General features: G+C 40.0%; 2 protein-coding genes across 2 annotated transcripts in view; one reads left to right on the forward strand and one right to left on the reverse strand.

Annotated features, from left to right (window-relative positions):
* Window positions 1-6: 6 nt before the first annotated feature.
* Window positions 7-23839, reverse strand: part of LOC112463038 (rab3 GTPase-activating protein catalytic subunit) — a 30918-nt gene continuing 7085 nt past the window's right edge. Inside the window, exons 8-15 of the mRNA XM_025029196.1 lie at window positions 2668-2725; window positions 2467-2557; window positions 2241-2385; window positions 1712-1892; window positions 1533-1632; window positions 743-1062; window positions 328-531; window positions 7-252 (exon numbers count right to left, since the gene is read on the reverse strand). Coding sequence (XP_024884964.1) covers window positions 25-252; window positions 328-531; window positions 743-1062; window positions 1533-1632; window positions 1712-1892; window positions 2241-2385; window positions 2467-2557; window positions 2668-2725 — 1327 coding nt within the window. The 3' untranslated portion in view covers window positions 7-24. The remainder of the gene's footprint in view (window positions 253-327; window positions 532-742; window positions 1063-1532; window positions 1633-1711; window positions 1893-2240; window positions 2386-2466; window positions 2558-2667; window positions 2726-23839) is intronic.
* LOC112463039 (vasorin) overlaps window positions 4676-23839 on the forward strand; it is a 22425-nt gene continuing 3261 nt past the window's right edge. Inside the window, 3 exon segments of the mRNA XM_025029198.1 lie at window positions 4676-4941; window positions 22466-23340; window positions 23577-23839. The exon segment at window positions 23577-23839 is cut by the window's right edge and continues 613 nt beyond it. Of these exon segments, the coding sequence (XP_024884966.1) occupies window positions 4938-4941; window positions 22466-23340; window positions 23577-23839 (1142 nt within the window). The 5' untranslated portion in view covers window positions 4676-4937.

Consider the following 23839-nt stretch of genomic DNA (forward strand, 5'->3'; position numbering starts at 1 on the left):
GACGACGACACCGTCCGTTTGACATTATAAGAACGTTGTATCTTCGGAAAAGAATCCAGCTAAACGAATGTGATCTCGTTTAAGGCAGACGTACAGCCGTTGCGGCTGCGGCGTGGAAGCTGGCGAAGGTCGCGGCATTATCGCCCGTAAAATAAATTCTTTGCACGATGGTTCGGGAAACATTCTGTATCGACTATCTTCCGCACTTGTATCCTTATGGGTGTTACTGACGGACGTCATCATATGAGCGGCCTGAAACAAAGCCGAAATATTTTATGTTTGAATCGTAAACTCTCATATATGATATAATAATGTATAAAAATATACCTTTTGAGCGTCGCGGAACATCGTCGTTATTCGAGCTCCGATGTCACCTCTGGAAGCGCCGGGCACACTCACCTCCTTTCCCCGCATCAATTGAATCAAAAAGGACGTGAATTCCTTGGAGTCGTTGTTACCGCCCAGCTTGTGCTGCAACGAATTTACTTGCGCGACCAGCGCTTCCACGCTCTCGACGTCGCGCGTGATGTCCTGAAGAAATTGAAATTAAAAATTAAGTTATCTATATCTATCTGTAAAAATTCTTACTTATATATACGCAGCCTGTATATATTTTATTTCAAATATATTTATATGCCCGCATTTATATGTTATTTATAAACATTTATGACAAACACTGACTAGTTATAATCGAAATCGACCTAACAAATGACTATATGATCGAAGATATGTCGAGTCCTACCTCATACACTTGTAGCTTTTGATGAATTGGCTTCGTCGCGTATTGCAATTTGTTGAGTATGCTCTGTGCTACATCGGGCAGGCTCGGTAGAGCTTCCTGTTTCTGTGAGGTCAGAGTATAGAGCGCGGCGTGCATTAGAGTCGGCAGCAAGAGCTGTGCAACCTGGCCTATTCGTTTCGAACACAGGTAATGCAGGGCCTTCTCCGCCTCTCGCGTGTCGTCGAACAGTCGTTTCTGCCGGTGTGCGGGAACTGGCTGCGCCGATGCCCATGTCGTTGACCACGGATTATCCGGGATCATCATCCGCGGCGACAAGTGACCTGCGTTTCGAGATTCAATATAAAAAAATATTGCAAGCGTTGGAAATAAAAAAATTACATTTATATTTCAATTGCAAACTGACGTCCCTCGGCATTTTTGTTGAGCAAAAATCGACTTTGTTGAATTGAATGTTGAACAAAAAAAAATCTGTCATTAAAAAGGTATTTAGTATTAAGACTTTCTGTCTTGACTTTTAGCTTGTAAATATTCTTAAAAGTAATATGTGCAACCTTTCACATCGCTATCGATCTTGGCGTAGAACCTGTCTCGAAGGAAATAATTTCCTCAGACATTATAGAAAGAGAGAGAAAGAGAATTATAATATTTCTTAGAAGTCAAAGTCTCTTCGATTACTTGACTGAAATAAGCGAGGTAAATTAATTATAGATAACGAGGATTGAGCGGTGATATCAGTTTCAAATTTAGAATATTCTTCATAATTTTGTATGTATTAGAAAAAAATACTGACCCTTTCCTTGTCCCCATTCGTCAATACCTTCTTCGTCGATCCAATCCCTCGGGGAATACCATCGAATAAAATCCTCTAGCACCGCGCCAGGATTTGCCGCCTACGTTATATTATCATAATGAAAATAGATGTACTCGTAAAATACGTTGCCGGGTTTAGGCTCAATGCATTATGCATACCTTGAAGGATTCCATGTCGGATAACAGGGATGCGCTCATCATTCGAGCCCGCATCTCGGAGGCGTACTTGTCTGTACCGAGCTGCATCATCACCTGCGCGTCCTCCTCTAGCTGGTCCTCCGTCTTCGGTACGGGATCCTGCGTGATTGGTAGATAAAGAGGGTCTCCAGTTTGAATCAGCCTACGCATCATCAATTCCCATCTCATTAAGTTACAAATCGTGCACTTGTTAAGAGCTTACTTTATCAATATTTAATATTCAGTTATTGAAAAGACGGGAATGCTAGCGACTATTGAACGTAGTTTATGCGATATTTTTTATACTAGCAGTTAGTATATTAGTCAATAGAAAAATTTCATGTATTTTGATATTACTATTTTCTGTCTTCAACTCGTAAAGTTGAAAAATTTCTATTTTATAAATCTAGGAAATATGTCTCTTTGATAATATGTAAGTAATTCTAGGTTTTAAGCAATTGACGCAAATCTCAGCCAATTTGCGGTCGCTATCTCGTGAAGAAAAATCAACCTGAGCGAAGGGTGTTTGGCCAATCTTCCCGCGGGTTTGTTCCACAGCAGGTGCTTCGCCTTCAATTGCGGCTTCGTTGACGAAACCTCCTCGCTCGCCAGCTCCTCGCTCGTGCACTCAAAGAATTCCTCATCCTCCTCGGACTCTGCGACAGCCAAACCGGGAATTTTCAAATTTATGCCGCCGACCGCATTGTGTAAAGCATAATTAAATCGCTAATGGCTACCTGTCTCCTCCACATCGTCCATCTCCGTGCTCTGAGACCTGTGCGCGTTCTCCTCCCTCGCCTTTTTTCTCGTTACGCAGCAATTCATCATCTGCGCGCACAAAACGTAATAAAGAACAAAGCCAATGGGATTTTTACCCAAGGGAAGTACATATAAAAGTTACATAAGCGTTACATAAAATATTTGGCAATTCGCGTCACCTGTAACTTTTGATGCAGCAAGCACGTGCGAACGGAATCTGGAAAGCCGGGCCCGACTCTGAAATGAGATATGAAAACCGATTGTATATCGTGAAATAACGAGATTGTCTACGGAGAGAGAGTCTTTCATTTCATTGTCTTTCATTTTGGAGCACCTATCGCACGATCCCACGCGTCTACATTTTCCGGCAAAGATCAACTTTCTAAACGCCATCGACATGAAGACTATAATTATAAACTTGATGTACACGAGAGTGTTTTACACGCGTAAATTTATCGATATCGGGGGCGCCTATCTACAAATGCAGGACAAAGGATCGCCGTGGTCGCGTGAGACGGAGAGATGTGTTGAACGCCGAAGTCAAACGGGCAGGTTTGTGGTGCCGATCGTCGATTCAGTAATCACTTGCCTCCCGCAAGTATAATTTCAACATTTTAACATGCAAACGCGTAACGGTATTCCGTATTTCTGCGATCGACGAGTTGTACTGCATATTCACGTTCCCTATTACCGGTGATAAACATTTAACTATATGCTTATTCCATCTATCGACTTGATGTTATTAGAATCATTAAAATTGATTCCCGCGGCGTGCGTTAATAAAATGATAAAATTGTAATTAATCCTACGGCCTTACAATTGTGTGTGAGTTCACTTTTATTTTTAAGATTTGTTTATTAAAAAAAATTTTAATTAAAGTTTATATTCTGTGATCGGCACTTAAATCGCGACATGACGGCAATAAATTAAAAATAAAGAGCCAATAATTTCTTAAATTCTTTTTTTCGAAGATTAGGTATCCAATTTCTACAAATTCCTTTCGATTATCCTTATCGTTTTTACAGGTCACACTCGTTTATGAACCGAATCAAAGAATCTAAATAATTTCTTTTAAAAAAATAAAGATTCAGTCGAACGTGTTGATTACATCAAATCTCGCGATAGAAAAACAGCATGCGGCGCAAATAGCAGCGCATGCGAAGCTAAAGACACAATTGCATCGGCCATCGGAACATACGCAATGCGCTTACAAAATCTTGTCGCGTATAGGCTGGCTTGACGACACGATAGCCAGGAGGAAGCAACAGGTGAGCGACAAGAGAAGAGTGCTCGTCCCCTTCGTTTTATTGCCTAAAAGAAAACACGGGGAGACGCATTTACACGCTCGGTTAGATTTGAACAATTTGACACTTGTGTATCGCAATAATGAAAAATCTCAAGTACCCCTTGCTTCGAAGGATTAAATGTCATTCTACGAAAGGAAGGAAAAAAACTTGAAAATTTTAAAACCGTATTTATTTAAAATGATAATTTGTATAATCATTTCTTCTCTTTCATTTATCGAATACAATCGGAACGAAATATTACATAAACACAAAACTGCATAAAGATTAAAGTTATATTTTCTTGAAACAAAAATTGAAGTTATTGATGAAACAGCGTTGGTAAACAATTATAATTGAAGATGTTTAAATTACGAGTTTTCAGTTAAACACTCCCTTTTTCTTATTAAATCTTTTTACACATATTTTTGTAATAGTACAGAGTATGCTGCAAATTAATCATGTTATATTATAATTTTATTTACGGAATATATTCTTCGACATGGATATAAGTACAGAATGATTTAAGCATCGTCGGACCGAAGGATATACCCGATACCGGACCTGGACCCTGGACGGCAGGACCGCCGTCAAGGGTCAACTCCGCCCTCTCGACAAGGTTTTTCCACCGGCGGCAAACCTCGTCAAGACGCTTATAATCCCATCGGGGCCTACGGGGAAGCCTACCGCCGAAGACTCGACCGCCCTACCACCGGTTGCGGCGGCGTTGGCACGAGACAGGATTTCTACGGGGGCCGAGGACGGACGCGGCCGTACCGCTTGGTTCTTGCAGTCGACTTTAAGACCGCGATGCGACGGTCGAGCTAACGGTCAGGAGAAGCCGAAGCAGTCTTCCACGTCCGCGCGCTCGCAAGGTCCGCCGACCCGAAGTGCAAAATCGGACTTCCGTTTTCCTCCTTGCTCTCGCGCTCTCGCGTCTCTTGGGATATGATCGACTCGTAAGACGATTTCGACCGGGGCTTCGTGCATTCCGACTACGCCTACGATCCTCGAAGGGTCTAAGGGAACGCTCGCTCGCTCTCGTGCGAGCGTTGCGTTTATAATACACGCGGCAGTCAGGTGAATTCCCTAGCAAGGTGCGGCCGGACTTCCTCTTCGGCACCATGGCCTAAACTGCTCGTTCGTGGAGAAAAATATAAGCAACTATGAGTGAGTAATGGATATTCTCTCTTAACAAAAGCTCGCGGAAAAGAGAATTTCTTCATTTAATATCAGAATTCAATAGCTTTATATCCAGTTCTATATAAAAAGATTGTAAAACCGGAAACCGGAATTCTCTTTTTACAACTCCCAATGCGCTCGTTTTATGTTGGGCATTACAGCGCAGCATTTAAGACTTACGAAAATATTTGAATCCTGAAGGAAGATTTGCTGCAATTTACATGAATTTACACAAAATTATTGAATTAGAGACTCTTTAGGGAGGGATCTCTTTACAAATATAAAAGAAACAAATGGGAATTATGTCACAGTGATGTAAACATTTGTCGTTCGTAATTTTGTTAGTATTTTAGATATTATTTTCAGACTAAATAAAAGCTAAATTTCACAGTCGAAGAATCTTAGTCATTTCGCTCATTTATATCCCAAATTTTCTTGACTCGTTAATAGTAACGGTATTATTAGTTCGCTCATGGTACCAGGAGAATTATTTCTCGCCGGATTATCTCGAAGTACCGGGCCAAATAAGCCTGTATTGGAGAAACGGGACGATTAGTCCGAAAACCCAGTTTTTCAAAGAAGACTCATAAAGATCCAGATTTAATGCACTCGCATATACTCAAGTCGAGTTAAACAAGGATGCATTTAGCCATGCTAAAACTTATGCGTCTATGTACTTGTCCATTTAGATGCAAGTATTTTCTATTGCGATAGAACTTTCTTCGAAAATTACCGATTCGCAAAATCTTTTTCTCATGACAAATATAATGAAATCGATAGGATATTAGATTTACTTTACTTTGCCTCTCAGCTATAGAAACATTCGTTAGTCCGGGTTGCTCTCTTCCAAGCGCCAGTGTTATACTATTCTGTATGAAACTACAGCCGCATCGCGTGGCGGCGGACTCTTCGAAGGGTTAATGCACCTACACGCGTATCTTACGGCTATCGTCTTCAACGTACACCGTCCGACCTTGAACCGTACTATAGATACACGACGTACACGCTGGGTTCCTCCCATATCCAGACAGGATACTGAATAGTTCATGCTATGCTCGAAAAGTTCGCGCCTGCATCCTGCATTTAATTCTTTACAAGGCCCGAAATCAGAAATTCTTCGAAAACGAGTTAGTTAACTCAAATGACATTATTGGAAAGACATAAAATGTAGGCTTTTAGCAAAAAATCCATATATATTGAGAAATATTGTACTTTTATGTCAATTACACTGTCTAGTTATTTGTGCATAAATTATATAAAGGAATATTATTAAACAGTATACAATGCTTTGTAAAATATTAAAGGGCTATCTTACTTTAAAATTTGTTTTGCTTCCAAAAATGATTTGAAGTCTTAAAATAAATGTGCAAAAAAAGCGGATATTCAAAATATTCTTCGAGTTTGAAGCAAACTCGTGTACCTACGTACAAGTAAACATTCAATCCATTTAAATAAAAAGAGTGACGAATAGAGCGACAAAGGATTAAATTAGGACTAAAATAGCCTTCGAAGATGCTAAAAGAGAAAGGTCCATTGTATGGAGGGTGACAAGCGATAAGATGAACAAAATTCATGATATGACTGAAGTAACAAGTCAAACTTTAACACATTTTTCTTGAAACTATGTTTTTTCAGACGGTGTACATGATATCTCAGGCTGCAATTGACGGATTGTCTTGAAATTTGTGACATACATTCAGAGAAATAATAGTTTTCGCCTGACCGACGATTTTGTTGGTAACATTTTTTGTTTAAAAATTATAATAAAAATTTGTATGCCAAAAATTGTGAAAAAAAATCAAACACTTTAATCAAATTTTTACTTTTTCCGCAATCCAAGCCTAAAATAACCTTCACTTTTTAAGCTGGTCAAAGTAGGATAACGCTAAACAAGATATTTCTTATCTGATTTAAGTTTCTTGCTTAAATTGGACAATTGAAGAGATTAGTGTTTAGAAGGAAACAAATTAACTCGTCTAAGACTGAAAGTGGATTCTATACAAATCACGATTTTATTCTTGCCTCTAAATTCTCTTCGATATCTTTCATCGATTAAAAATTCATACAAGAATTTCTACACTTAACGTTTAAAGACGTAGTAAAAATAATGAAATCGTGAACGAGCTGCGGATTATTAATCACGATATTTTCAGAGATCGCTATTATAACTAAAATTACGCTGTATCGCGGCAAATCAGGAAACCGATTGCTAGAATTTATATAGCAGGCAGCTGCGACGGGGTATTAAAATTCTTACAAAGTCACGAGGAACGCGTGGAATTTCTTAACATTGAGAGTAATACAGGTTTATCGAGAATCGCGACATCATCGAGATACTTTGCATAAAGCGAATGAAGCGATCCGGGACTGAAAGAGACGAAAGCGTCTTCGTGATTCGTTTTCATTTCCGCTCGATCGGTCGACCAAGTGATCGGGAACAATATCGCGGATCTGCGTCTTCGGATATCGAGGAAAGGATGAGAGATGCGAAATTTATATGCGTGATATAAAAGAAGTCGGATAAAAGGACAAAAACGAGAAGCAAGATAAAACAACGAGAATAAAAAAAAAATCGGATAGCGTTTCTTACGAATTGCATATCCTCTTATGTGGTATTGTTAAATTATCAAGCGTGTTGTGTCGATCGTTCTGCGCGAGTAACAACATTACGTAAACGTTGCATAAGTAGATCGGGAAATATTTTTATATAATAACAAGTGGAGAAATATATATAAGGTGAAAATATACAGTCTCCTCGATAACACTGTTCGGAGAATTAGCGAAGTGGTTCAGTAAATCCACGGCCAACATGTTACTGTCCTCGTAATTTTTGAGGTCGATAATCTTATATGTTCATCAAATAAATTAAGTATCAAATCAATTAAATATTTTACGAAACAGTTAATTAAATTAAGAATGCAGTTAATTATGGCGAAATAAGACGTTCAATTAAACTTAAAATAATCATACATACATAGTGCTTCACAAACATATAAAAGTAAGATGTATATTATGTGTGTGTGAGAGAGACCTTCAATTTATTATTAATTATAACTGTGAAAAAATAGTATAACGCAACAAGTAAAAGTCATAAAATGCATACGATATATTCAAGAAAGCTACGATATATTCATCAGCGCGAAGCGATGACTCTTTGCTTCGCATTCGCGCGTATTCTCTTTCGCGAAATGTTCGAGAAAGGTATAATACTGTAAGTTATTTACGGAAATTACTTTTACCGGGAAACGTTTATAATAGAAATGTATCGACACTTTCACATGCTAAACGGCCGAACGTTAGAATTTTCGCGAAAGCTCGCCAGGTTCAATGCACCGAGCGACTTTTGGGATCGCATGCGAGCGCGCGAGCAACGTTAACCGTCACGGTCGGTCTGACGGGAAAAATCAGGGCGTATGGTAATGGCGTCCAGTCTGGCAACCATTACGGAGAAATTGCCGAGATTTACTCGCGAATCGGCCGACGAGCATGGCAATGGTGGTCCGTTTGTCCGCGAGCCGTGACCAGCGGACCATGATGCTCTCCTGCCTCGATTCCCGCATCATCCCTCTTGCATTACTTGCACTTCCTACAGCCGCCACGATCGCGAGACTCGTTTAAAGCACTATGGTATATTAATTGAATTGTTCACACTAGCAAAATTTTATCAATTATTTCTCATAAATAAATGTAAAAGAAGGCCTTATTTTCTCAGTGTAATTATGTTAACATAATTAAAAGAATTAGCAAGCAATTAACAAATTTATTTCTAGAACATAACTGAATATGTGTAAAATGTATGTCAATTTATTCTATCAAGTATAAAGTTTTCGTATAATTTGGAAAGTATAATAAAATTAAAACACTTTCAAACAAAAATATACCTAGTCTGAAATCGTAAATCGTCAAAAGGAAATGGTTGTCATCATCGCGATAACAGATGTCAACTCGTTTTGTCGCTCTTTAACGAACCATGCCGCTTTTTTGCGCCAATTGCAATTAATGAGCGTCATTGTTCGCGTCTACCATTTAAACGTTAAAATATACACTTGAATGTAACGCGGTAGCTTTTTTTCTATATCCCATTTCGTGACACTTCGTAATATTAGCAACGATTCAAATTAATGCGAGTCAAATACTCTAGAATTTAGTTCCATATAGTAGTCAGATACTAGGAAAAAATATTGGATAGTACAATTATTGTAAAAAATCTCCAAAACTGGTGCATCTCAAAAGACTATAATTATCCTAATTGTTTATACATATGTAGTCAGTCATATTGAAATCAGTTTCCAAGGATATTGCGATATCTCAATTTTGCATCGCTAAAAAAAATCTAAAATGGCAATGGAAAATCTGAAAGGATTCCTAGTTAAATTGGTCTCTATTTGATATCTAGTTAAAGTTAAAAAAAAACCACCGGTTCTAAAATGCCGTGTGTAATATAAGCAAACGCACGTTTCGTTACGATTTACGATTGCGTAGCGAGAGCCAACGGCTTTTCTATTGCGGTCTTCGTGAGTTTTATCCACGAAGTAACCCTTCGAACGGCCACCACAATCCGCCTGCGATCGGGTTTGCGCTTTAGAAAGGCACGTGCACCGGTGCACGGCACGCCAGTGCCGTGGTCGCGTTTCTCGCATACTTCGTTACGAAGGAAACCACAAAGAGCTAAATTGTTCAACGCAAAGCCCTCGTAGGGATTTCTCTCTCGCGGACAAACGAACAGTAGCGTGAAATTCCATTGAAATTTCCTGATTATTGTGCGTATTATTAAAGTATGTCGTATAAGAGCTCAACATAGTATTGCTATTACAAGTATCCTGGACGATTACCATCTCATCCAATCGTCATATTTATTTTTCATTTCACGTAAAACTTGTCTGGGAGATAAAATCATCGATGTGCGTGAGGAAATGCCGAGAAAAATTGTCGGCGAATTATCGCGCAGATTATCACCTAACCATCGAGATTGTCCCGGACCCTCGGCGAAGAAGAAGAAGAGTGTAACCCAGCGCGACCTAACCCACATCCCAGAGGCCGAGGGAAACCGAGTTAACGCCGTAGCTCTCATTTCCGGAACCGCTTCTCGACTTCCGTCGCGGGCACCGTCGAGGCACCTGCCGCCCAATATAACTATTCCGGTCACGAATCGATCGATCGAACGTTCACCAGACGATCGTATAACTTCTCCTTACACCACTCTCTCGATTTAGCGAATAAATCCCAGAATAAATCTTTCGGGAATACATAATGAATATTTGTTTTAACAGAATCTCAAAGTTTAAGTATGAAGCATATGATGAAGATATTAAAAATCGGATGTAAAATCATCGTCGAGACAAATGATAAATCTTTTTCAGATCGACTAAAAAAGTTGAGAATTAAAAGATGTCCGGTGATTTATGTAACGTGAACGCGCAACACACGCCTTGGAGATTTCAATGCCCGCGGCTAAAGACTGGGGACAAACTCGACACACGACGCGTCGCGTTCTGATTCACAGTTCTGCGCGAACGGACGATTGCTCTGTGCGGCGGCGGATTTTAAAGTCGACAATTAACTGTGCGACGGGCTAATTCATGTTTCCTCGTTATTGTGTCGACCGAGCCACCCTCGGGCCCGGTATTGTGCGACAATTCTCACGGCCCGCGGCGTTAGCGTGTATAAAGTGAAGCGTCGCGTAACCCGGTGCAATTCGGCGCGGACGAATTCTCTTCCACGAGAGACTGACAAAGAGTGCGAAAGGCGTGTTTATCTTTCGCGGTAGATTTACACCGGGTCAGTAGGGGAGTAAGAGCAGAGTGGATCAGTCGTTTTGCAAGCTATCATTGTTATAGTCAAAGAAATTGCGAGTTACGCATTGTTCGCACGTCGCCTTTCCGAAACGTAACGCGCGCTTTCTTTTAGCATAGGTGTTCTTAGAACGTGTAGAATTTCTCAACATTTACAGACGTTTTAGAAAATTGATTCTGAACTTTCGACATCAAATATTTCGAGATTTTAAACCTCCAATTATTTTGTATAATATCATATATATATAATAATTATTTTAACATAACAAAATACATTATTCTGTAAAATAACATAACGAAATTAAACAAAATATTCAATCTTGTATAAAGTTTGACTCGCCAAAAAACGATTATAAATGTAGATCTCGTATATATAAATGCTAATAGAAATTTCTAAACCAAAAATATTAAATACAATTTCGAAATTTTTACAAGACTGCTGTTTTCAATGTTTCAAACTAAAAACAATCGATGTGAGTCAATAATTAATTTTAGCATAATCGTTCAAGAGAACGGCGGCTTGCTTTATGCTATCAATTAATATTCGTGCGTTGTCGACGTTATGCAAGTCTTAGCTGTCAGTGATTAACTTATCGATTAATCAGTTATCAGAAAGGTCTTCAAACAATGGCCTGAACGTAATGGTTCCGTATGAGAATCGAGCATTGTTGTCGCGAAATCGTCGAAAGACGATGGAATGTCGAAATCCTTGGGCGACGTTCTGGACGATGACGCTTCAGAAAGAGAAAAAAAAAGAGAGGACAAGACCCCACCGATGGGTCCCCATTCATATGTCACTGTTTCTGATGTCGAAGCCGCGTATGTAGTATGTACCTGCCTGCGCGTTTCGGCATTATGAAATTAAGCAGCGCTTGAGAAATACTACGAGCGAACGTCATTCTATCGTGCCCCAGGGCAGCTCTCGTACGTATACCTTACGAAAGCAAGCCTGCCATAGAATAATGAATCGAAAATGACGTTTACAGCGTTATATCTCCGTAAATGTAGTTAGATAGACATTCACGACATCACACGGTTCTATAATAAAATTAAGTCCGCGCGCGTGCTATTTTCTATAAATATTATTTTATTATAGCATCACGATATATAATAATATAAATCAATATCTTATTTTTAATACAACTTAAAACGTAAAAAAATTGTAAAAGTGTCGACTTATTAATTCACGTATGATAACATTACAACAAGATATATACCTACTTTGCCGCTATATTTTCGTAATAATATTATATATAATATTATTGATATAGTCTCTTTCTTTTTTTTTCACGTTGATAGAATAATTACAAAATCCCACCATCTTCATATCCTAATCTGTCGATCGAAGGTCGAGACGCGTCACCAGAAAAATATTCCAGATTTCGATGAAGCGCGAAGGCGGCGAGAAAGCCAATCAAATCTCTTGTTCTCGCGGATCAACGATCGCGGAGAAAAAGGCGCGACGAAAAGGGAGGAACAAGGATCGAGGCAGGCCGGGACATTCTCGAGTGAAAAGCGAGCGTCGATCGTGCGCGGCCGGCCGTAACGCGATGATCATCGGAGTACAGTGATCGATGGATCGAACAGATATGTTTTGCCGAGCAGAACGAACCGAGCTATACATAACGTGTTCCCTCCACTGCGTCGTTTGCTCAAATCTGCATAATGCGTGCATTTTTTCCTCGGTAACGGAGCCTAATTCATTGCGATTATCGTTTTAGTTACTTAGAGACAAATTGCTGAAATAATCCATTTATTGTTAGAGTATAGTCATGGTCGCGAATAAAAACATGAAATCATTTTTAATTTGTCATTGTGAGCAGAATTAATTAATGATTTATAACTCAGCACCTCGATATCTTTTCATAGAGAAGAAATTATCAAATTTATTAAAAAAGAATCTTCAAGCATTAGAAGCAGCAAAAGACAATATATTTCCATGGAACTCTCTCTCTCTCTCTCGTTCAATATTTTTTAATAATTGTTTGTGGCTTCCCTCTAAACTCCATTTATCTTAGAGAAAAAATTTATCTGCTCGAGCGTAAATTTCTTATTAATGTACCATTTTCTACATGTAATTTAAAAACATAAACTAGTCCACCAACATTAGCAATGTTGAGAACCATTTAGATCGATCCGGAGTCGTTTCTTCGTCGGTATGTCTTATTCGCTTTTTGCGCGGAACAATGGTTGACAAAAAAAAATCGCGACGCTTTGCCTTCTTCCGAGGCCGTGAAATGTTAATTGTCGCGGTCGACAGCGATCAGCCACGATTTCGAGAGCCGCTCGCTCTTTTTACGGAGGCATTCGGAGAAGAGACAGCCGCGACGACTCGTATTTTCGCAAATGAGATATGTCAGCAACGGCGAATTCGTCGCTAATTTGCGGAACGCGAGGAGAACGCGCACCTAATCGACGACGAGTCCGAGATCGCTTCTTAACTCGCGGCGGCTTAATCGTCGGCGAGCGAATCACACCACGCCTAGAATACCAGAGATTTACGGAAGCGAAACTGAAACGCGAATAGTTCCTTAATTGTCCGTCGGCAACGCATTCGAGATGTGATGGTAAAAATTGAGGGCTTTCGCCGCGATAAACGTATAATTGAGACGTTTAAGATAAAGGAAGGTATACTATTCGGTGTCGAGAATCATGTCGCTTCGGTTACAAACCGGGTCGAGAGTTTCACGAGAGTCGAGCTCTGCAAATAGAATCATCAGTCACGAGACTCGTTGTGGAAATTAAAAAACTATAACTGCATTCCTTGTAAGTGTGTGTGGTTTATCCTGGAGTATACAATTTAGCGCATACCGAGAATTACTGAGAAGTGGAAAAATTTTAATTCTTGCATTTTGCATTCAAGCTACGGCTTAATATCAGATGCTTAGATGTAACATTACATACTCTAGACATATGATAACCTGAAATTTAATAAAAATCCGCTGGATTCCGCTGGATTCAACGGCAACGAAGTTGTCGTCAAGCGGCCGATTAATCTCGACGCGGCCGCGGCGGGATGCCATTGACGAGGAATGGCATGCGTTACAGTCGCGGCGCGATTCGCTCGAGGGAGCTCCTCGTTGTTCGCCGGTCCGTTGGCCGCGTATATGCGTGTCCTGCGAGATGGAGCAGGTAACAGTACTTAGATAGTCGGTTGGCATACTGTGCCGACTGGTAGCGCGGACCGTTACAGGCATATGGAAAGTTCGGCGGGTCGTAAAGTAGCCGCGTGCAAAGTGCATATGGGGGACCCACGTAAAAATCCTGCACGAGAAAGCACGAGGAAGAGACCGCGAGGATATAAGCTCCCGCGGATATTCTTTCAAAACTGGATCCAACGACGTGTGTTGCATCCAAGATAAATTGCGCCGTCGCAATCCCAGTTAATCCTTAGTTAACGTTACCTTGTGGGATTTCCTATCCTTTTCATACGTTACTTCTTTTATGTTTTTTTTTTTTTCTTATCGAATAATATTTGTCAGAGCTCTCGACTAGTTTGAAGTAAAGATGTCTATTAAACATAGATAGATGGTAGATGGGTGGATTAGATATAGACAGATAGATCCGCTGAAGTGTTTTGCTGTCCGATGGCTCTCAGATCTCTGAAGTGGACATCTAATCTCGCAGATATAGAAACGACAAGCGGAATAATGTTGCGGCTTGTTCGCGCTTGTGTGCGCTTGTAAAACGCAAATGGTGGAAACTTATGAGAAAAGACACAGTGGAAGGCGCAAAATGCCATTTACAGAGAGGATTCTATACAACCGGAGTCAAGTTTCGCGAAGTTTCTGCGTCAACGAAGGATGTATCGCTTGTAAATGTCGAATGATCGTAAACAACGATCTCTCTATCTAAGAGAATTGCATACGAACGAATTCACATTTACATCGCACGCGCACACATTTATAATCTTGAGTTTCAAATCATCGGCTAAATATCTCTTTTCGAAGAACACAGTTCATTAACTTCAATATAGTTTAAGTTTAAAAGTATTAATTCCAGATTGACAGATATCTCTCAATCTCTCAAAACTTTAAGAGATTATATCTCTTAAAGTTTTTTTTCTAATAAAGTAAATGGAAGATTGATTAAATTTCAATTAGCTTTAATTAACGTTTCTAAATGAACTACTTGTAGAAGCTTCGTTCCGGATATCGCATTTGCCGCATGAAACATTTTTAGCGGCTCTATCATTGCGGAATGATTACGATGCGTAAGGATGATATCATCTTACGTCTATTTATAAGCATAAAAAAAAGTGCGAACGCTTTCTGCTTTCGCGAGATAAGACGCAAGATGCGAGAGAAACGGCTCCGATGTATTTACAGACGATTGCGGCAATCTAAATTAGAGCAGATGTAAAGTAGGCGCACTTTCTCCGTATTTGCTTAATTCGATGCGATTCCACGATAACGCCGCTGGTAGTTAGCCGAAGTACGGCTGTTAAAATCGATTTCGCTTATACGCACTTTCTTACTCTTTCCACCCCCCGCACAGATCTAAGGTTCATAAAAATCTGAGTTCGAAAACAATTAGACAATTTTTTATGAAATTCGATAAAATTGGCTTCTCTAAATGTACATTTCACAAATCAGAATGTTATAGAATCGTATAATTTCTCTTTAATTAAAAAATTTGAAAATAATTTAAGAAAATAAAATAATTAAAAATATATTATTGAATAAACTATTAATAAAACAGTGTTCTATAAAACCTAAAAATAGTAGAAGATTATAAGTAAAATTTTTTAACGTACGTTATTAACATATAGATATAGACCGGATATAATGATTAATTTTTGCCATTTTTTAGAGGACATTAGATTGCAGATCGCAATTGTTCGAATGTTAGAGGAGATATACATCGCATTTTAGAGAAAGTGTTATATGCATTGTCCGATACAAGGAAAAATGCGACGTATTAATCGTGGGAACCTATCGTTGATCGTGGGCTAAACATTGACACGAGCTAGCGTTCGCCAGCCCTTGATCACTATAATATAATGCAATTTTCTAATCCGCAGCTCGCATAAATTTCAGCTAATATCCGTCGTGTAAAATAAGAGGGGGAGGGAGATAAGGAGGGAGAGATAAGGAGGACCAGAAACGAATAGAAAGAGGGAGAGGGATGGAGAGTGGCAGAAACGGAAAGCCGAAAGAGAACGAAAGTGAAAGGATCGGATTCCGTGGCAGGTATAGGTGCATGCGGCCGTTGCACGTGCGCACTTGCACGCGTTTGCGCGTGCCACGTGCGAATCGCCGGAAATGCCAGTTTACGGAAACCATACCGATCCCAGAATCGCCGGGAACGCGAATCAGTCGCAAAGAAACGTTATATTGGTAACGAGTTGCGAGGAAACCTTCGCGTGTGGCATCGGTATGCATTTTGAAAAATATATTTCGCGATCAGATTCTTTCGCGCGCCTACCTAGATCGATCGAATAGATTTGTAGTTATTATAGCTAATTGGTTACGAGTATAATTAAGGCAATTAATTAAAATTATATTACTATAATTATATCATAGATACGATAGAATAAATTTGATGAATAGATTATAAAATTTTGAAACTGGAAGGTAAATGTTCTTCATGTTGATAGTTAATAGTCGAAATCATTAATAATTTAAATGCCTCGACCGATGTTAAATTAACCAGATTTAACTATTCAATCTTTGGCATATTGGATAATCGAGGACGTCGCTCGCCCTTGCCGATCCGCGCACAAGCGTACATCGCGTTTCGCCGCGAACGGCGATTTCTCCGCGCGATCGGTCGCATTCTTCGGTGAAAGGTTATTCAATCGGCCGGTCAGTCTCGCCCGAAAGATGTCGTAACGCTGTAACGATCGGCCGACAGGTTTCCCAGGGACAGCCGCGAGAATTCTTTCGCTCCATGAGTACTCATGCTGTCACGCGAAGAGGAAGCATCGCCATTTAGGGAGATCTGGTCCGTTAAAGCCCGTCAAATTAATCATTCTGGTTTGAAGGAATATTATTGAACGCAGCGTACTTTCGCAAGACACGTACAATAATGCAATCTACTGTATCTTTTAAGGAACAATATATCTCGATGAAAAATGTTTCAGTCAATCGCATTCAACTGGTCGTAGTCAGATTTTTGCACAATTTTTAAATTGGAGAATAATAATTTTATATAATCTTTAGCTTAAAATCAACATCGTAAGTCATTCGATGCGTTCAGAATCCTGATGCCAGATGATTGACAATAAATTGATGGTTTAGCACAGTCAAGGTCCCCGACGAGGTAGATGCCGGTAATCCCGCATTGTCACAGTCTGATAATCTTCCGCGTGCACGCGATCGCGATCCGTGACTCACTCAAGCCTTCCAGGATGATAATGTCGGCGTACTCTGTATATCTTTATAATGGAATTGCACGAGAAAAGAATTGCGGTTTCTAACAAACTAAATTATTTTATTATTCTATATCTATTTATAAGAAATATCAATTCATAAAGTAAAAAAAAAACCTGTGGGTGAGAATCCATGAACTTAATCGCATATATTCTCTCAATAACTTTCGCCACGGATGGAAAACTATTTCCATCGTAAGGGGAAAAGTTTTTAAGAGAATATGCGATTAAGGTCTCGGATTTGCCATTTGATTATAATTGATAAATATCAGATGACTAAGCGTTTCTATGTGTACAATCGTCACTGATGCGTAAGGTCACTAGCATCAGGAAGAGAAAGATGATCGTTCAGTCATACTCTGATAACGTTCACGCACCAATCACCGATCGCTGGAGTGATGGAGGCACTAATTGTGCTCATTACGAGTTAATTATTTCAGCGGCTTGACCGCGTAATTAAGTGATACTCCCGAGATTATCTCTCTCAATATTAAGAAGAAGTGCACTGTACGCAGAGTGTATATCATTAAGATATATTAAATTAAATTAAAAGCATGTTCCAATAATTTCAAAATTCCGCTATTAAAATTAAATTTCTACAAAATTTTTCTAATGAAATTAATAGGACAAGGATGTTCTTCGGTTAATTATACTTTTTCTTTCTGGATTATAGAATTAGATTGAACCGGAAACTCATCAGAGATCGCTTTTCAATGCTCCATAATATATATTATATATATATATATATATATATATATATATATATATATATACACATATATACACATATATATAGGAATAATCTCTTCACGCGCGAATCGTTCGTGATGGCGAATAATAATCGATAATGAGCCACGCGCGCTATAATTAAAGATATAGTGCACCACGCTAACTAGCAATCCGTTCCCATTAACAAGTGTTCCGGCGCCGTAACGATGGCCAGTTTAATTAATTCATTACTCGCACCTGCGCGTTCTCGGTTCTTGTTTTTCTTTCTTTTTTTTTCCTAGTCGCTAAAGAGATCTAAATCGCCCACTGCGCTCTGAAAATTCTTTACTTATCGCAAGATCGTTCCGGATATCGAATATTACGAGCGCAATTGAAATCTGCCAACCAGAATTTGAACTTCAATTGCAATCTCGTCACACATATGTAAAATAATATATTACTTGATACTTAAATAAAATATAAATCATATAAATATTTTGCAAGGTAAAGAAATCCTATAATTGGTTTGATGATAAAGATATATAAGTCAGGAATGGAGTAAAGAACGTAAAAAAAAACTTATTATTGGTTGATTATTTGAATTAGTGAAAAAAATGAGGCTATTAAATCAATTCTACGAGGGCAGCTCATTACGAGAAAGAATGTAGGATATCAGGACAAAGAAACTTGAATGATCGCCGTATTTTGATATAACAAAAATGGTTCAATTTTGCTGATTTTTTTATTCAAACGGTAAAAACATGCACAATTCATAATTTGTAATTTCAATTATTAAAATTTTTAGACTGTTACGCAAGATATCCTTCATGTAATGAAAAACAGGAATAAATTAGATAAATCAATTTGATAATTAATTAGATAAATTAATTCACCCTGGCATCCTACATTCCGACATGCATAATAGCCTGTTTTCATAGGGTTGCTGTTTACTTTTGCATAAATTAATCTCCTCGGAATTTAAACTCCAGGCATTCCCTGGTTTACGCTCGTATACAAGTATAATGACGTTTTACTTTAGACTAGTTACACGCGTTGTTGTTTCTCATAATATTTTCCCAGGCCGGCTCGCCAGGTGTTTTTTTTTCTTCTCGCGGCGCGGAGGAAGGAAAAGAGCGTGATATCCGCGATATCCGCGTCTATCGGAAAAGAGCACGTTTACGTATTTGCGCGGAAATAATCAGATCGTGAGTGAAAGGTCCGCAATGTTCCTTTCGTCGACCTCGAGCGCCGAGATCGGGAATGTGAACATTATATAGCTGCACACTTGCGATCTAGGTGACTCCGCGCTGCCACACGAACTCTTTTTTTTTAATCCGGAAGTCGATCGCCGAGATACTTATCGCCTCGCCGCGGCGAGCGCGAAAAATGTGAAAGGTGAGCCGTTTTCCCAGATTTTTACGCCTGGCCATAATTGTTGCACGCGCGTTTATGCGAGAACGCAAGAGTCGGAAGTCGATCCCATGAAACGGCGAAGAATATCTATTCGGCTAATTACCCGCGAACCTAAATGGCTCGTGCAATTAAAACTGGGCTAAATAGTTCCGCGAAACTTGAGTAGATTGATAGACGTTCTCGACGTGGCGTAAAAAAAGGGAGGGGAAAATTCGCAAGCGACAACAATTAAAAAATCTCTCAGAGGAAGGTACTTTTGTAAGCATTTTATTTATGTGGGAATATCGCGGAAGAGATTCCTCAATATTCATCACGTTCGCTTCGTCCTTCATAAATATTCTTATAAACGCGCTGTCTTTTGCAACTTTATCGGCCTTGACACACACCGAGGCTTTCTCGATACTCGAAAGGGATGTTCCCTCTCTCTCTCTCCAGCTGCTTTCGCGATTAACGTGTCGCACGCGAGTGTGACATTTCTTCTGGCTCGACGATGAGGTAATGTGTCTCAGGTGGAAGACGCAGACCTACTTACGCTTACCTGTCCGCGTTCCTATCTATTCGCGGTTACAGATGCATTACCGCAATCGCGCGCAGGGTGCACGATATATGCGTTCACGGGAATTCATGGGCGTGTTAACGCGGGCAACGCGCGTGAGACCGGGAAAAACTCGAAAGTCCGGCCGCGCGATGCTACAGAGAGTACCGAGTGTTGAAACGGAAATGCGGCGTAACATGTAATAGTCCAACAGTCATTACCGTGATGCGTGCGCGTATAATATGTGCGTGGTGCATCGACCTGCTGAGAAACAGCAGCACGCGTAGCGCGAGGAGAAAAATCAATCTTCGGCCGACAGGAAAAGTCAACGTTCGCGTATCTCGAGGAATTAAGAAGAGCTACAAACTGGAAACTATAAATAAATATGACACATTCTTCTTTATTCTTTTCCTCAAGATTATCTTGCAGAATATGGAATGTTTCAAGAATTTATGCATTATTTAAAAGAAAGTAAAGATAGTATCTATATTAAAAATAAGTAGTTAGGAGGCGCCGCGCTGAAGGTCATTAGGCCACTCGTGGCGACACGCAATTTGCGAGACACGATAACCGTGGAAAATCGCGTCGGAGTAAGAAAAGCCAGCGTGACCAGCGCTTGAGAACGCCTCGTTGAACGAAGCCCGAGCCCATAGACCGAACCCGTTACGAGTCAACGGCCGAAGCGTTACGCGTGATACGTGTCCTCGGCTCGATCTCGCTATCGATAGCCACGCACCTTACGGTGCACAAATTCCTGCGGGTTTCGATTATGACAACTACTCCAGCTGAAGCTGACGTGTCTCGAATCAAATTTACCGTTCATCAAAACGAAGATTCACCTATCAAAATTGTTGGTCTCCCAAATCGAGAGTCCAGAAACCAAACACGCGAAAGAAAGCTATGTATATATAAAACAGTAAAATCCGTATTTTTAGATTTGAGTATAATAAAAAATAGAGATGGCTCTAGGATTTTCACATAGCCTTGCTCAAAAATACAAAAAAAATTGTACATGCTTTTAAAATTGAATAATTTTTTAAATTTTTAATAATGACGTGTCGAATTTTTGTTGCTTGCTTGACCTTTTCGAACCTGTCTCTACCTGCTGCGTCACAGAAAATAATCTTTGGTTATACCATTACCCATTACCATTACGTAGTTATTACACCAAGCTGTCATTAAGAAATTGAACTGCTCGGTTTCTCTCGTGAAAGTCCAATTACGCGGAACATTTTGAATCAAAATCTGATGTAATAGGGATATAATTGTAATAGGGAATATAAGTGATTTCTATTTACGCGAAATGTAGTCGTTTAACCCTTTAATTCTGTAGTTCTCATCGTGCGCGTTATTTCTTGAATCTCTAAATATAATTATATTTATATAAAACTCCAATTTAAAAATTTAATTGTTGATTTTCAAATTTAAATCGCTCAAATAACAAACGGGACCTATTTAAAAATGTTAAGTGCGTCCTAAGTGTCTCTTAATATAGCACGTTTATAGCACGAAATTGTGATTTCCCTCTGTCTTTTCGCCCACGGCCCTAAAATTATTCTTTGATATGCATTTGGCAGATTAGGTGTCGCTTTAATGAATGGTTTCGGTCGCTCGTATATGGGGAGAAATGGATCGTTCTCGTCCGTCATCGTAACGAACAGCCGTGTACGGTCATAACATACTCACAGTGCCTTTCAGGAAATTCAATTGCTCTACACAATCTGGCAATTGTACGTATAATTTAGGAAAGAACGTTTACGAGATGTTTACAGAAGAAAACGGAAGATTTCCCAACGCGAGCACGCTGTGAATTTTCACCGGTGCCGGGTTAATAGAACGTTACGCGAAAAAAAAAGAAAAACACGGAATCGCATGCTCCGTTTCGTCGATATCCGCGAGGGAATAATGTCGATAGAATACGAGAATAATGCTCCGACGAAAATGGCCGGATGGCATTTCACGTTCGTGGAACGGCCTGTCCCAAGGCGAAGGGAGGTGCGAAAGGCGTCATAATGAAAAGCGACATAATTGCGAGAATGCACAAGCCGACGGTGTTGCGACACGTTTCGAAATCACGCGTGTACCCACGTGTGGCCCAAAGGAATTGGCGCTTTCTCTAAGGTGATGCGTTCCCTACATCCATGTTACAACGTTACAATGACAATCACGCTATTCGGAGAATTTCAGAATGCGACTCGCATAACACAGCGATAATATTATCACCTTTTGTAAAATGTTAGATAAATGGTTATGCCGTCATGCTCTTTCACATCTTGGAATTAATAAGGTCTTTTCGTATCGCGCAAATATTCTCGTATGTTATGCAATACATGATGTAAAAAGTTATTACATTAATTTAAAATTCAAATATTTTCTATTCAATAATTATTTGTTGTATTCTTCCGTATTTTTTACAGACTAAGGCCGGTATTCATAGTTATTTAAGACCGTCTTAAGTTCAATCTTAAAATGTCATGAACCAATCACAGAGCCGTATTAGCGTCTTAAGACATTACTTAAGACGATCATGAAGACTATGAATAACGGCCTAAATAATTGTCATTACAATTTATTTTTCATAAAATTTTTCATATTTACGAAAACTTAACAATCTGCTTGTCGACTTACTCTGTAGATTCTGTAGACTCTGTTTATCATTTTCTAAATTGTTTTTGTTATCCTGATTTTCAGATGCAATTCCGAAGGAGCTATTGTTGCTGCTAGCAGGCGCGTTCGTCGTCGCAGCAACGACATCCGCCTGTCCGTGGTCGCAACACGCGGTGGATCTCGAGAGTTCGTGCATCTGCGACTACAATCTAGCCGGCGAGCTCTCGGTGCAGTGTGACATCGTCGACTATGAACAGCTGCTGTCGGCGATGCGGCGCTACGCCACCAAAACGCCGATCGATCTCTTCTACATCAATAATAGCACGATCGGTACCCTAAGGAACAACTCTTTCTCCATCCTGAAGATCAACAATATACAGCTGTCTGGATGCCGCATCAGGAGCATCGAACCAGAGGCCTTCAAGGGCCAGGAGAATCACATGAGGAGCTTGAATCTCAAAGATAACGAGCTCACGGAAATCCCCGGTATCAACCTGAAGACCCTGAGAAACCTCACTGTGCTCGATCTCTCAATGAACAAAATTACAAGAGTCAACGATAATGCCTTCGCCGGCATGAAACTGATCACGCTGAAATTATCCGACAACGAGGTCACTCTCGCTCCGGGATCGTTTCGTGGCCTGGAGAGAACTCTGAAGAATCTCAATCTCAAAGGAACGCGGCAGAAGAAAGTGCCGGAAGCGCTCAGGGGGCTGAGGACTCTGGCCTTCCTCGACCTCTCGCAGAACAGCATACGCGAGCTTCCCGGCACATCCGGAACCAAAGCTTTCGAGGGTCTCGATTCCCTCACGGGATTAAACCTCGAGAGAAACCTGATCCAGAATATAGGCCCGGAGGCGTTTCACGGTATTAGAAACACCCTGAGCTCCCTCAGCCTACTGAACAATCTCATCCCGGATTTCCCTACGGCGGCTATCAATAGCATCCACGACCTTAGAGTAAGTAATCAAAAATTGTAGACAATCCGGTAAGCCATCAGCTTTAAAGACGAATATTCGAAAAAAAAATTATGATTTGTTAATAATATCTAGTATTTTTCTGCGCAATCTTTCAATCAATTTTTAACGGAACATCCTGTTAAGTTAAAACGTTCATTTTTCTCTATTATCAACTACTTCTTTTTGACGATTGATCAAGCCGTATTATTTTTAATAAAATGAGTCGATTATCCCAGGTATTGGATATTGGATTCAATCTGATCACCGAACTACCGGTCAACGCCTTTCAAGGAAACCCGTCGATCACGCTGCTAGCAATCGACGGTAACCCGTTGTCCACGGTACCGGAAGAGGCGCTCGCCGAACTGAACGGTACCTTGCGCGGTCTGAGTCTGGGCGGACGATTCCTCGTCTGCGATTGCCGCTTACGTTGGATCGTCGAATGGATTAAGACGCGAGACCTGCAGGTCACCAGCCGTGAGCGCAAGCCGCAGTTCTG

This window comes from Temnothorax curvispinosus, unplaced genomic scaffold, assembly GCF_003070985.1.
Source record: "Temnothorax curvispinosus isolate PA1 unplaced genomic scaffold, ASM307098v1 QBEX01012990.1, whole genome shotgun sequence".
NCBI lineage: Eukaryota > Metazoa > Arthropoda > Insecta > Hymenoptera > Formicidae > Temnothorax > Temnothorax curvispinosus.